Below are 16178 nucleotides of genomic sequence, written 5' to 3'. Positions count from 1 at the left end.
GTAGGGAATTTAAATTGCTTTTTAAGAAATCTTTAACTTTGAAAAATAATTCTTAAAATGTAAAATGCTAAAACAGTTATAAATAGTAGACAGTTGTTTCCTTTTCTTTCGGATTTCAGATACAAAAGGAATAGAGGGAATCATTTCAGATATGTACTTGCAATGGAGATGGCCGCAAGTATGCTACAAGTGGTATAAATTTAATTTGTAATAGGAAATTATTAATACTACTCCTTTTAACATAGAAAATTAACAGAGTCTTTCCAATATGTAAAATATATTGGAAAGACTATATATAATATATAAAGAGGAAAGCATTCTTTTCCGATGATCTAGCCCTGATGATCTGATGAGTCATTGGAAAACTCTTCTACCACTGAGAATATATATGTCTTCAGTCATAGCTCTTCATAGTCTCAGCATTTACAAATTTCAGATTTTAAAATATTTTATACAAATGTTTATTGACATTTGTTAGTTGAGATTTAATTCAATTTTGAAAGCAAATGTAATTAAAACTAGTGTGTTTTTTTTCCTGTAACACGGTAAATAGGATCACATTAGATACTGTTAAATATGTTGAAGATACTAAAGTAATTCAGTGCTTACTTTTCCAAAGAACTGCAAATTCTTAACAGAGATCTCACTGTTACATCTTCCAAAAAAATTATGCTAACACTTTTGTAATTGTCTAAGATATTTAATATCATATATTGAGACATACTCTCTAATTACCTCACATTTGGCTACTATTGAACTCTTAAATATTCTTCAGAAGGATGTGTTAGCATAGATTTTGGAGACAATTAGTAGGACCTGGAGTCTCATCCTGTGTGGCAGTTCCTTACCTTTCCTTTATGTTTTGCTTATCACACTTTTGCAAACAAAGTTGCTTCTTTCTGAAGCCACTGAGACACTGCTCTGTCTCCTTTACTTAAAAAAAAAAAAACAAACCACCTCCTTCAGATTGTTACACGCACACAGAGTTCCACTAACGTCAAAGCTTTTTACAAAGATATTAAGAACAAAGACAGGTAGTTACATAAAAGCAGTGTGATAAAATATGGCTCCCCTTGAGAATAAAAAGAGGAGAAGATGCCCCAAACAACACTATTAATAGGACTTATCTTAGTAGGGAAGCAGACAACAGTACTTGAGGTAAGGATTTACCTGCTGACAACCTGTAAATAAGATTTTGTTTGCTCACACTTCCGGGCAACAGCAACTTTCTTCTAATTGGTGACTGGGTAAGCTGAAGGCTAGAGAGGCTGAAGACTTACATACTTTAGCCCTTTTACTACTTTTTTTTTTTTCCCAGCTCTATCATCCCAGTCTCCAAGTCTTTTAAGAGTAAACTGCAGAATATTAAAGAAGCTTAAATTTTCTTGGCACTATAAATTTGAAGATTTTTTTTTTTTGGTCTGTATTCTGACTGACCACTTGTATCGATTCACTCAATCACTAAATGATGACCAACAAAGGTTAAAACAAGACACAAAACAGAGTCAGACACCAGCTCTGTGTCTGGTGCCATAGCAGATCCTTCCCTAGACTAAGTGGGAAGTCTGTTCTCTTTCTGATGATGGTATATCACCAAGCTATCTTCATGGTCACACCACATAATAACAGATAACAATTAGCATGAAGCACTCCCCTTCCAAAGAATGCTTTCCTTATTCAGAGGTGTGGGAAATGTATTTAACTTTTCTGATCCTGGACAAAATTATTAAAGAATGAAATTGTTATTTCCATGTTGCTCTTTCTAAAAGACTTTCTTTCTGCAGCACAGAGTTGCACGCCTCACCAGACTTAGTTTTTGCTGTTCACAAGCTCACAGTTACCAGAGAACTCACTTTATAGTCAGATTTTCCTTATGAGAAATTTGGTCTACCATTCTGCTCTTCTAACTTTTGGGGAGGATAGATGACATATTTTACTATTACAATCTGGGCAAAATTAAATGCCTCTATGAGGCACAGCAAACCAGGATGCTGTTCTCCAACAGCTGAATTCTAGAAAAATAACACTTATGGGACCATTCCTATCTATTTAAATTACCTATCTAGAATTAAATAGCTGTGTTCCACCTGAATTTCCATGCAACGCAAAGTTCAGTAATTCTCTCTCTTCACAGGCATGACAAGGTGAGCAGCACTAGCATAGCCAACAGCACTAAGCTCACCTAATGCGCTTAGCAGCTCTGGGGCTACCAAAGCAGCTGTGCCTCTTTTACTCAAGAATACACCCAAAAACAGAGAAACGTCATCTTCTTGAAGCCTCGCCACTCTTTTGGGAACACTGAAGTAGGCAGTTTAGATATCACCTTTTGTCCACTAAAACATATGATATATGGTGTAATAAGTAACACACAACTCTAATTCCCCAATCACTCAGACATTTCTGTAGCACGTTATTTCCCACACTTAAGCAACATCTCTCCCCAGTGTTCCAAAATAACTTCTTACTCCTTCTTAAAACATCCAATAGCTTTGTTGCAAATGCTACAGCAGCAAATCTGTGCCAAGGAAGTGATTTCAAATATGGCACTCTTCCCATTAATATGCTATTGATTTCAAAGACAAAGTTTTATCTTGTTCCTATTTATTCATGTATTCTTTAACAACAAGTAGTTTCTCCTATCTTTCATTTCCATGAAGACATAGAAGTCTCACAAGATAAACAAATGGAGCTTCAGCTGTAAAGACGTGCATCAGGATGATTAATAAAGTTTGCATCTTTATGACATAGAAAGACTATTAACCAGGTTCTTGAGAAGTTCTTGAAATACTTGGAATCCAGCAAATACTAGGGTTCATTCAGTAATTTAGCTCAAAAAATCAACAAGATAACCAGGCAAACAAACTGTATATAACTACAGTTCTCTTTTACAGTTTTCTTTTACAGTCTGTGTAACTAGAAGTTTTACTACTGTATGATAAATTCCAGATTGTATGAATTTGTATTTTCAAGTGGTAAACTTGAAATACAAGTGGTATTCAATAGCTCTGAGTGAAAACTACATGGATGGCAGTACAACAGAGACAGCTATTTTAAGATGCCAAGAAGAACAGTACAGCTGTAATTCACTATGGAGTTTCCATACATTTTGTTGTGAAAGTGATGATGCGTTGATGATGTTGCCATAAAGCTGTCAAATACGGCAAATGATTCAATAAAGGCACTTTTATGGAGTTGCACAGAGAGTCTCAGATTCTTTTCAAATAACTTCAAGCACAGCTCTCCTAACAATCAATTATAAAATATAACTTTTCTTTTTTCAAAAACCAACAAACTCACTCTTCTGGAAGACATCATCTACAGACTATCCATACATTTATGTTTCGGTTTAAGAAACTGTCAAAACAAACTTCAGAAGGAATCGTTTAGGCCTCAGTAATGTAATTCTTCATAAATATTCTTCATTGAAATGTTTGCATTTAATCCTACCATTCACATATTTACTGCAATAGAGCTTTATTGACCTCTCAAGTGATATCTTGAGAGTTCACTATATTTCACACAATTGCTTAAGAAAGATGGGTCTTACTTTGGCTTATAATCTTGAAAGGAAGATTCTTTGGTCAGTAAGAGATTATTTCTTCACAGAGTTCTATAAATACTCATCTTCATACCTCCTCTCTATCACTTACACAGCCAGAAACCACAGTACAAAATTGGGATGTAAATTACTAGCAAAGTAAAAACACAGAAAGGTTATTCACTGTTATCTTTGCATGTGTATGAACACAGCAGTAGGAAGGCCTGCTATTTAAAGTTTCTTACATTTCCAAGATCTAGCAAGATCTAACGTATCTTTTGTAATTACTTTCCTAATTCTGATTCTAAGTCTGTATTTTATTTTATCTTTTTTAAAACTCTTGCTATATTTGTGTATTGACTCATTACTGGCTTTATGTATTCTATACATAGGAACTGATAGAAAATAAAAGGAATTTTCAAATTTACTTGCTTTACTGTATTCAAAGATGTCTATAAACTCATTCAGCTTAAGAAACAACGTTTTCATCAGCAGTAAAACAAAATGTTTTGGAGCCGTGATGCATTACGTAGTGAAAATTATTATTGTACATATGGTTCTGTTCGAATAGAATGCTTTATCAAGGACAGTAAAAGAGCAGAGATGTGTCTTGCTTTTTCCCAGGACTTTTTCTCAAGACTAAATGTAATTATTAATATTAGGTATTCTCCAATGTGTAACTCGCAAACTAGAATAAACAGGCATTTAAATATAACCTTGTGTAAACATCATACAATCTTTACTTTATGTACCCAAGCTTTTTAAATAGCACAGCTCCTGCAATTTCATATAGATAATGAAGTAAGGGTGGGGAAAAAAAAAGCTTCAGAGGAAATGAATCAATTTTATGAGCTTCTCCATAATTTATGTTTTTATTTTCTAAAGATTAAAGCTATGCAATATTATGACAATTCTATTTAAAAATAACCTCCCAATCTTTCACTTTTTTGCAATTCTTCATAGATGTTCTCTATTAAACTTTTTTTACTTGCTTTATTTTGTGTAGAATGTGTACCTTGTTTGTTTTTATAAATGGCAAATCAATTTGCTATTTATCAAAGGCAGTAATAGTTTCCAAATGTAATTCACAGTTAGACTTTAATGAGTATAATAGACATATTTCTGTAAGCAGTGTGACTTAAGAGCTACCGGTATAAGCACAAAAGCCAGAATCTTCAGGGTTTTTATTCCAGTTGATGGCATATTGACCTGTCCTGTGACCAAGAGACTCTCAGTATTTGTATCAATTCAGTGATATTGGCCAGATGATTTTTTTTTTAATACCACCTTAATAGCAAAAGGTAACCAACAACATATTCATAGGAATTAGCTGATATTTTCACGTTTTCACTTCCTCAGAGTGTGAGATACCCTGCTTTAGCATGTGGGAGAGGTGGTCACTAGCTATAGCTGACTGTCAGTTCATATGTGACACACCAGCGCAGTGAAGCACCGCACTCCCCATTCTTCTTGATGTGATCCAATGCATTTGGCACCTGATTTGTGACATTACAGAAGGCTTCATGTGTGAGTGATACACAGATGCAGCGGAGCATGAATGGTACAGTGCTGATGCACAGGTCATGAAACTGGATAAATTTGAATCAGTGCTAATAACTGCTAAGACATAACCATGGTAACCCATTCGCATTCATAGAGAGAGAGAAGAAAACACAGGAAATGGGGAACAGTCTGTGAGCAAGATAGGCTGGGAGGACTTGCACTAGGATCCTGGTATTAAGTCCAAGTAAAATGGGAAGGATGCTCTACAAGGCTGTGGGGAAGGTGCAGACCTTAGCAAGCAGAGCAGTTTCTCTGGCCCTGGCTCAGCTCTCCCTAAGGGCAAGATTCCTAGGGAAGGACCAGGTGCATCATCCTGGGCTATGCTCAGTGTGTGCCGGTCTGCAAGGCAAAGCAACTGCACTAGGTGGGAGCCCTGTACAGCACAGCAGGCTTCAAAAGCGCTATGTCAGAGCGCACACAGCTCTTTTGCTGGAGATAAGGACAGTCCTATATTCAGGACAGCACAGCACTGTGAAGGGGTACAACAGAACTACCCCAGCAGCAACTGCAGCAAGAACAAGTGGATCCTGTCTATACAGATAGTTAGCAGGCTTGTCTCCAACTAAACTGGATAGTATCCTTCTTCTTCATACAACATAGAGGAAGAAAATAACACAATTAAAATATAAACATGACTGAAGTTTTTTACTTAAAGAAATACTTAGCATGACAGTAGTCCACATTTGGCTACATTAGGGAAAAACAAAAACAAACAAACAAAAAAAAACACAAACTGGTGTTACATTATCAAGTCCTAACTATTTTTTTCCCCCAGAAATATCAAGATCTCTTTAAAATTCAAAAGTAATAAATACTTCTTGAATAGTGTTTAGTACCTACAATTATACAAATATAAACTAACTAAGCATGAAAAAAGAATCATGAATCTCGTATGCTGCCTCAGAAGACTGGATCAAAATTATTCCTGATCATACTTTGTCTTTCCATTGCAGAAACTCAGACCTATTTCTAACAGTAAGAAATATTTGCTTACTTCTAAACTTTCACGAACAACAACAGGATAACATTAGAAGATACTATACATGTATTTACTGTATAAGGTGCAGATTTGCATTAAAGGATATTGACTGTTTCACCATAGAAAATTAACTGCTAAATCAGTTCAAAATGAATCGTGTATACTTTAAATTCAAAGCCAACTAATTGTTTTGGGAGCTTTTATAGATAAAAAAAAATCTATGAAATCATTATATATCATACATTCACCACACCACAAGCCACAAACTCAAGCTGTGATATAGTTGGGTTACCACATATTCTTTCATGATTCAGTCTCTTTTCTTTTTTTTTTTTTTTTTTGGTATATGAGAAAGAAGCATTTAATCTATCTTAGAAAGCAATTTCACTTAAACTGAAGTGCAGTTTTCCAACAGAAGGAAATTGAGTCTAGCATACAATTCTCATGAGGGCTTATAGGAATTATGCTTGAATATAATGTAAAGTCTACAATTCCTATCTTCAGAAGGCTTGCCTCAGAATTAAAAATGAAAACATATACTATAAAATACTGATGGGAGAATGACACATTGGTTTTGAATGAGAGCTGTGAAGTTAAGGTGTATGTACAAACCGTCTGAACTCAGCTGAGTATGTGATTTTAAAAGTAATTTGCATGTTAAACAACAACAAGTTCTTATGTAACATATGAGTACTATCCATTTCTCCTCAAACTTCAAATGAAATGAATATATCTTATCTCTCTCTGTCGTATTAAGTTTCAAGCCAGGAAGATAATAGTTATGCAATATTGTTACTTTATATAGTACCTAAATAATATGTGTACATGCTACTACCAACAAGGCAGTCCAAACATGCAATATGATTTTGAAACATTATGGAAAATATTAACACAATGGTTAAGAAAGAAAGAAAGAAAGAGGTCATTAATGTTTTATTCAAAATTATGAGGATAGAGATGCTTAGCCTTTATCTACACCTTCAAAGTCATGTTTCAGCGAGCAATTCCCTGGTCTCCAGACCAAAACATACAGAACAGTTTGCATCCGCTGAAAGTGAGCTGTCTGTGTCCACACGCACAGCATTTGACCTGGGTCTTCTCTAGGCTGTACAGAGGACCTCTAGGTTGAAAAGATGATTTTTGTCATTGTATTTTAGTCCTAAGCAGCCAAATTAATAATCAAGGATATATAACAGCCTGCCACAGAAGGCTGTTTTTTCAGCATGATCCTGAGTGTTTGTTTCATCTTATGGTGAACAGCACAAGGACATGCAAGGGTGACAACATTATTTCTCCTAATTTTTCTACCCTACACTGCTTTTGGTTAATTCTGAAAAGGAAGTCAGAACTGAAGAACTGACACAAACCTAGTATGTATCATCAGGCTTATGCCACCTTAGGGGAGATGAAAGAAGAGGCTGCAACTGTACTGCAGGTGTTGAATTGAAAGCTTCTTACAAGCTCATGGCTATACTCCATGAATTCTTCTTTTTTTTTCTCCTCATTTTAAGAATAATAGTATTTCATTATCTATGGTGATCACGTTCTGTATTTACTGCAAATTTTCAACTACAAAGACAATTTAATGTGAAAATCTTGAAATCTGTGATCACTGACTTCCAGTTGCATAGTGATATGTAGTTCGGGAAAATCTCTGTGAGAACCCTCCTGATGGAACTCTCCCATTCATGACAAATGCATAAAATGTCTAAAAAAATGTTAAGCTTATCAAGTATTACAACATCTTTCATATTTCCCGAAACACCATATGATAGCAGAATCATCACTTACTGCGGTCAGTAATTATTGTTCTGGCCTCTTGATTGCTCGTCTTGTTTTTTAGGTTTTGTGCTGCAGTTATTAGTTCATCCAGCTGGGGACGTCTTTGCTCCAGATCCTGTAGTATTGCCTAGTTGCACAAAAATACAAAAAATAAAATAAAGGAAAAAGCATGTAGAGTTGTCGAGAAGACCACGTGTAGGGGCTTTTTCCTGAGCCACTTTGATTTAAAGCAGAAAACCCTTTTGCAGTTTCAAATCTAATGAAAAATTTGGTCTGGACCTTCCAAATATTGTCCATGTATTGTTATATATGTGCAAATATAGCATATATATTTATATATATATATGTAATAAAAATCAAGTCTATCTTGTAATCACCATTATAAATGAAGCCTATATAAGTAAATATAAAATGACAACCATTCTTCATTTTTAACCCATCAAATTATGCAACAGTAAGCCTAAACCTATAAATCTATATAAACCTTTTTTCTCTGCAAACCTATAGAAACGATACTATTCTCTTAGACTATAAATTTTGTTTTGTTTTGTTTAAAGACATAGGGATTTACATTCTTATCAGATGACGCAGGATTTTTCTAGTAACTCATGAAGTCTACCTAATACTGTTTCTTAACATTTTAAGATTTAATTACTTTCTAGTGGTTTAAAGCCAATACATGACTGTTAATGTTAATTTTTCTGTCCTGACACCTTACCTAGAAGAAAAATAATCACCAGTCACAGTAATTTACGTTGGTCAAGATGTTATATAAAGCCCAGGCAATCTAACTAGTAAATCAGAAGGGGATCTACAGCTACTCACAGGGAAAAAGATGGGCTTCAGAATAACGAACCATAATCTTTATGAGGTAATAAATACTGAAATACAACAGTTTTATACGCAAGCAAAATGAGAACTCAAGAAAAGTAAGGCATATAAGATTTATGCATATATTAGTTTAACTTACACTGAAGGATTAGGGAACAGAAAACAAGGAATCAGATCAATAGTTTCCCAGATAAAAATCATCTAAAGTGTGTACTTAAAAGACATTGACCAAATCTAGCAACTTCAAGCCCCTGTAATGCAGCTTTGCAGAATTAGGAGTTAGAAGTTATTTATAATATTTATTACCAAATTATGATAAAATAATGTTTTGGCCCACAATTCTGAGTCACCAGAACACAGGAGCATGTTGGCATACTGCTAGTAGGTACAGCAGTATATCAATGTCAAGCTGACAATAAAGGTCACTGGAGGATTTTTATTTTTCAGAGTTCTTACGTGGATAATGGTTAGATAATCTGTCAGTATACTCATCTGTTTACAGACATCTGTTTGGACTGTTTTGTCTAAGTATTTTTTTTCTTAAAATGCTTTTATTCTAAATAATCATACTTTATTTTTAAAGCTGTAATTCCCTAATTCCCATAAAAAAAGACCTGCATCATCTGACCTTAAATTTGGTCCTCCAACCTAGATTAGAGTTACATAATTTCACCAAATTGAAGGTGACAGGTAAAAGACTAATATCATTTCCTGTGTAAGGGGATTATCAAAAGAGCATGAGGATATCACTTTCAGTAAGTACAGCATGCATCGTCAAGAGCAAGCTACAAGCTCCACAGAATTTCGGTTTTGTTCAGTTATAAACTGTTCAGAAAAAAAAACAATTTTCAAGATACACATCGAGTTATACCCTGTGAAATTCCAGTCTTTAACTTCTGTATCAGAATTTCCTTGAAAGCCTATTATAACTGACTTTCTAAACTCAAACATCCATAGCTTTGGATGGTATTTTCACTTCTATACTGATTGGATTGCATACAGAGACACTCAGTTAATGCAGCAGATTGAGTAATTAAGGAAAGAACAAATTTCTCATTAGAAGTCACTCCTTAGTGAAAGTACTTAAGAAAAAGGAATAAAATCTACTGATGCAGTTACTACCTCTAGATATCTGTGTCCTCAAAACTATATTTTCAAGGAAGACAAGTTAATGAGTGACATGAATTTTACAATAGAAAGAGCAGTCCCATTGCAGCCTAACAACATCTGCATTATACACATTACCAAAATGGACTGTGCAGAAGGAACATTAAAGTAAGTATAACACGCTCAGATAATTGCGTGGCCTCTGAAGTAATATTTCCCTTCTCCTCTTCTTCTCCCACCTTGAAACTGTTTAGAAGAGGACAAGCAAATTAAATTATTCTAAGGTCTTACACCAACAGTGACTCCCAAACTGTTCCCTAAAGTTCCCTAAACGTATTTTTTTCTTATTTCATACTTTTAATATAATGATTTATCTGATCCAGCCTAAATCTCCAAACAGATTAAATACTATGTTAGCAGCAAAGAAGAAAGCTTTTACTGTATGAAATCTAGAAAGAAACAAAACAATAGGTAAGAATGGCTCAATAAGGATCCTCTCAGTAAAAAAATGAGCAACAGGTATGCCTAAATGCTGTATTGAACGATTTACCTGCAAGACCCATTAGCTATTCTTGAAATAGACATTCAAAAAACAACAACAAAAAAAAGCAACACCTCTTTAAAGTGTTTTTTGTTGTTTGTTTGTTTGTTTTTTTGCTAACTCTGCTGCTTTCCTGGGGAGGAGTCTTGTCCCTATATGGACTGTGAGGACATCCTTCCCTCTGCCATTTAATGGGAATAAAATTACTGTCTGCTAGATGTACTAATGTGTTTTTTTGAAAGGTCAGGAAGGGCATCTTGAAACCTATGAAAAGATCTAAAGATTCTTGGACCTGTCAAGGAGACAATAATGTATAGCTACAGAGCAGATGCTTTTTTCTCAAGTCTTAGAAAGATTGCTCAGAATAAGGAAAAAACAATATTCCTCAAATCAATATATTCTTTCTTTGATTCAGTGTCTGCCCAGAACTTTACTTAAACAAGGTACAACTTTTTTGTTGCTAAAAAAAACATCAGTTAAACTTGGTACAATATTAATTGATACAATTTCACCAATTGGTACAATTTCAAAGATTTAATAAATATATATTCCATATGGAACCTAAGTTGTACGTACAAATACAAAACCTGATGGAAACATGGATAGAAGTAGTTGGTAAAATACATGCTTCCTGAGCCTTCCTGTGATCCTGTAGCGTAAACATAAACAGCAACACTTGAGATCTACTTATCTTTCTTGAAGTATTATCAAAATCAGAAAAACCTTCCTTGACTGGATAAATTAATCATACAAATTGACTTTGTGGGTAACAAGAGAGAAGTGCTTTGATGAACATGCAATAAAAGACCACTAAACATGAGTTTGAGGAAAAAAAAAAAGAGAGAGAATATATATATATGGAGACACCATAAAAACTTTTATAAATTCAGCCAACTACTTGAGGTTGTAAAACTGGATCCTCAACTGGAACATAAGTGGAAACTAGTAGAAAATGTTGTTACGACAGCCATGGGAAGAAAAACTCCTTAATAGTGGCACCCTGGTGGAAGCACAACAGATGTAACAGACCAGATGCCTCTAATTTGGAATGTCTGCACACTAAATGAAATCTTCTATGCTATTTAGAAACGGGTAATACAGAAATAAAAGTTATTATGAAAGAATTTTCAAAATAAGTTAAGCAGAAATCTATCTAGTCTCCATCAGGTCACTAAAAGCAACAGTACAAATGTGGGGAGTCATCAACATAAAAAGAAACTTTTTGTTCCATAAATACTTACATTCTTATAATTTCCTGTTACTATTATTTACCTGATGTTCTGTAAAAGTGCAATAATGTATGCTGTAAAACATTAAAAACCATATTTTAATCAATAATTATGTGTTAAGTGTAGGCCAACAGAGTAGGTTAACAATGAACAAGGATTATGGACAACTACAGTTGTAGAAATACAACTCTAAACCCCCGAAGAACTTTTATTTTTTTCCATATATTTATGAATGCCAAAGCAATAGTGCTTGGTGACACCACAATAATGGAAAAATTATTCAGTCATCAAACTTCAAAAATTATTCAGTCATCAAACCTGCCTACATTTTGTCAGAAAGCGATGCTACTCACTTTCAACAATCTTTCCACATTTGTGGACAGCAGCTGCTCAAAAGAAAAATCTAATTTTCAGGTTCCTAATTTTTATGATTCCTTTCCACAAAAGGGGGGTTAAGTTATGGATCAAACTGTTTAAGTCAGCAACAGAAATAACTTGTATAAAATTTCCAAAAAAAAAAAAACAAACCAAAAACTGGAAGATATGAGAGTGACAAATTAAACATTGAAATGCAAGGCTTGCGATTGAGAATTAAAATATTCTCTACCTTTACAACATATAGCATCCTGCAGCCTGTATATTTATCACTCCAGCCACCTGTTCTACAGCTTATATACAATAAAACATAGGACCTCTAAATTATTTTTTTTTTCTTCATCTTTTCTGACTTAAGAAAGCTAACAGCAAGCTGATGTTTGTTAAAGAGATTTAGAGCAGACCCTCCTGATTAAGAGTAAATTGGATGCACCACTTTGTCATAAACAACACGTGGTGAAGACTAAAACTTCCCAGCTGTTTGTGATGGTTTGATTAGGATCACCACCAACCTTGTTTAATGAGATGAACCAATGGACCACAAAAGCAATTCCTGAGTTGAACAATTAATATGAGAATGGGAACAAGAAAAAAAGATATATTTTTCTTCTTATGAACCTAGTCCTTCCTCCAAACTCACAATATTATTCTTAGAAGAAGCATAATTCCATTAAATAGTTGTTGAGGAAATGGTTTTCTTATCTTTTGAAAAATCTTAGAATTTAAATCTTAAGTTTAAACAAAAACTGAATCAATTATTTCCTAAGCAAAATGTATAGCCATGACAACTTTTAATTAAAACAACTGAATTTCTTAAAGCAGGTTGGCTCTCTAAAAATAATGTGTTATATACACACCTAGAAAAAGAAAAAAGCCATGGAAAAAAGGCTTGCTAACAATTTCAAAAAATGTAGATGTGCTACACCTACAATTCATCTACATAATAAAATTGGCTTTGTTAAGTTATTCCACCCAAGCAAAATTTGAATTTGTTTTTTTGTCACTAAGCAGGAAGGGAGTAAGAGAGAAAGTGATTGTTTACATACTCTCTGCATTTAAAAAAAATATGAAATAATTAGAGTAATTAAATGCAATGGAGTTCTCTTTTTAAGACAACTTTTGTTTTGGCTATTAGCTATTTCATGTTTTCCCTTCAAAGCATGCATAATTTTAAGAAAACAAGAAGAGCTAGACTTACTATTCAACAGCATTGCTAGCTGATTGGTACCTGTCAGTGAAATCAAAACATTAACAGATGAGGCACTATGACCTGAGTAATTTATATAGCTTAAGTTTTCATAAGCACTTATTTTTATGCCCACTCCAGAACTGCCTGTGCAGCCCTCACCACTGGTTTAGTGAATATATCAACACCAAAAGTGCTGTTGTGGGAAAGCCACAAGTGACAACTTATCAGCTGTCTCACTAGAGGCACTAAAAAGCATCGTAGAACTTTTCGTGTGATTTTTGTGACAGTAAATCAACAAATTTGGTGGCATTATGAATGTCTGAGAAATGCTCTTGTACAACCTATGAATTCTGGTTCATAACAGGAAGTTATGACAGCAAAAAGTGCAATGTGCTTTTGACATATGCTAACAAAGCCAAGAAGAATGGAGAGTAATTGATTTAAATCTCCATGCTTTGACCAACAATGTAAGGCAATGGTGATGGCTAGAGCTGGGAAAACTCTCACCCTCTCTCTTCCTGCCCTGTTCACCATCTATAGAAAATGACTTTGGGAGCAGGCATTGCCTAGGGAAAAAAAAAAAAAAAGAAAGAAAGAAAGAAAGAAAAAAAAAAGGAAAGACAGGACTTTGCCTGAGTCTGTTGCAGTAAAGTAAGATCTCTAAAGAAAGGTGACTGAACTGTAAAAGATAAAAAACAAACAAACAAACAAAACAAACAAACAAACAAAAACTTTTAAATCTGAATTCACAGAGATATCAACTATCCTGCTCCAGAACTGCAGGAGGCAGATACCCAGATATCCACAAATGAGATAGTCAGCAAGGAAAAGTACATGCAGCATGGGTCAAGGTCACAAGGGGTTTTCAGACCACCAAACTGGGTATCAACACTAGGAAAAACATGGCACACACGCCTCCCCTTTATGCTGGTATCCCAGAAAGGATGAGTTTAAACTACAGTAAGAATCCAAGATTTTCCATCTTTATCAAAGGAACCTACAATTTCACAAGAAGTTGCAAGAATGCTAGGCTAAAAACAAATAAATAATTTAAATTATTCTTAACAGCTACCAAGGCAACTTATAGTACAATATGTGGAGTGATAGAGGACTGCAGCAGAAGTGGCCGAATTACTGACTTTTCCTGGATAATTGGTAAATGAAGATTAATCCAGCATCTTCAGGAATGCTATGCAGTTTCAGAAACTGAGCTACTATGTGCTAAATAAGACTCCCAGATAAGATATTTTTTGGACAGACTGTGCCATTTTTACAATAATGCATAGGAAAACAAACCAAACTGATTAACAGTGGCAGCTATCTCAGACACCATCTATGGGAACACAAGCAGTGAACAGAGGGGCATTACATAAGGAGCATACTGTCCATGCTATTTTGTAAATATGGTGCATGTCCAGGGAGGGAGTCAAACCTTCCTCAGCTTCCTCATTCTAAGTGAGATATCTTGATGGAATGCACTGGAGTCCATCCAGGATGGAGAGAAGATCAAGAGGAGAACAGGAAAAAATGACAGCTTACTATGGTTTGGGAATGAATCACTCTCAGACAAAGGGAGTTCACTCTGTACCCATTACCAAGGGAAAAAAAGAAAAAAAAAAAAAAAAAAAGGAACAAAGCTAAAGATTAAACTGTAACAAGTGGGACAATATTTAAAGATTCAGATGCTTAGCTATAATGAGATTCATTCAACTAAAAGAACATGGTGATAAATCATCTGTAAGATCTCAAGACTGAAACAGGATGACAGTTCTAGGAGAAAATCTGAGCAGAAGTGAACTGTGTATGAAATTACAGCCTTTTGTCCCCATACAATGTGGATGTTTGACACTACTTTTATTTGCAATAAAGTATGAGTGTTATGTAAAAGAACATGAGTTTATCCATTACTTGATTATCTAAAGAATCAGACAAAACTATTCCAGGATATCTGATGTCCTTGCAGACAATTACGCTCAAAAACTTTATTGATGGGACCCAGTATTAGGAGGTACAGAGCTTCCCCAACTTCTATATTAGACAGCAAACAGAAATCTCTCATCACATAGTTACCATTTTTGGAATGTTATTTGCAAAATTTACTATTTTATTTCTCCTATATAACTAAAGTTTTTCAGAGTAAGGATTTTTCCACTGTGCTTACAAATGTGTGTTACCAAGAAAATGGAGAACAGCTGTTCTGTTTCTCAAAGCTGCAGCTTTTGTTTTTGCTTTACTGGAGTTTATTTTTTTGGATGATGGTGGTAGTGTGAACTCCTTTTATCTGAGATTCATCCAGTGAAAATTGCACTTGTCAATGCACTTCAAAAGCAAAGTAAAATGTTCTTTACCTTGTCACATATTTAAACAGAAAGTATGTTTACCTTGCATACAACAGTGTTGAATACACATAACATTATGTGATGAACAGAGGCAACACAAACAGGTATTTTTAGCTATCCTTTTCATCTTTATTATTTTTTTTAATTAAAAAAAATAACTACTATATTTTTGTGGAGAAGAAAAGCTAAGAGCTTGACCAAAGATGCTCCCCCAGTTATCCAATTTTACAGGGAAAAAAATTGCTTGAGTCAATATTTTGCTCTCCATAAAGTAAAATACAGAGTGACTTCCTCAATTTCTACTATAACCTCTGGAAATCCATGTTTACTTTTACACGGAGTTTTCTCCAGGAATAACAAATGAATAACAATTCATAACAATTAAGAAAAATAAAAAAGATTGGCACAGCATCATTTGAAAAACAAACCCAAAATCTGTTACATCAGTTGGTTCTTACAACAAACTTAATAGCTCCTGAGTGATGGAAAGTGGGTGAGGATGTTCTGTCGTTCTTATTTACCAACTTCTGATAAGAAATGGCATAACTTTAGCCCAGATCTAGTAATTTGGATCCTTTTCTTCATTCATATTTCATTATCACTCTAAAAAATGAGAACCACACAAAGTGAAAAACTCAGTTTTTGTACCTAAACCTTTCTGGCATATTCAGAAAGGTTTTATTCTTACCATTATAATTCTGTCTT

General features: G+C 34.4%; 1 protein-coding gene across 25 annotated transcripts in view; it reads right to left on the bottom strand.

The window, feature by feature from the left end:
- The window catches only part of DMD (dystrophin), a 1241121-nt gene that overhangs the window by 296012 nt on the left and 928931 nt on the right, over positions 1-16178 (bottom strand). For 23 of the 25 annotated variants that reach the window (XM_080576230.1, XM_080576221.1, XM_080576232.1 and 20 more), the window contains one exon: positions 7872-7989. In XM_080576230.1, the coding sequence (XP_080432356.1) occupies positions 7872-7989 (118 nt within the window). Of the gene's footprint in view, positions 1-7871; positions 7990-11923; positions 11947-12177; positions 12336-16178 lie in introns of those variants that run through there. The other 2 variants (XM_080576234.1, XM_080576236.1) reach the window with 2 other exon arrangements.

Source organism: Anser brachyrhynchus, assembly GCF_964034855.1.
Source record: "Anser brachyrhynchus genome assembly, chromosome: 1".
NCBI classification, from domain to species: Eukaryota; Metazoa; Chordata; class Aves; order Anseriformes; family Anatidae; genus Anser; species Anser brachyrhynchus.
The sequence above is the reverse complement of the archived record's forward strand: the minus strand, read 5'-3'. Positions and strand labels throughout refer to the sequence as shown.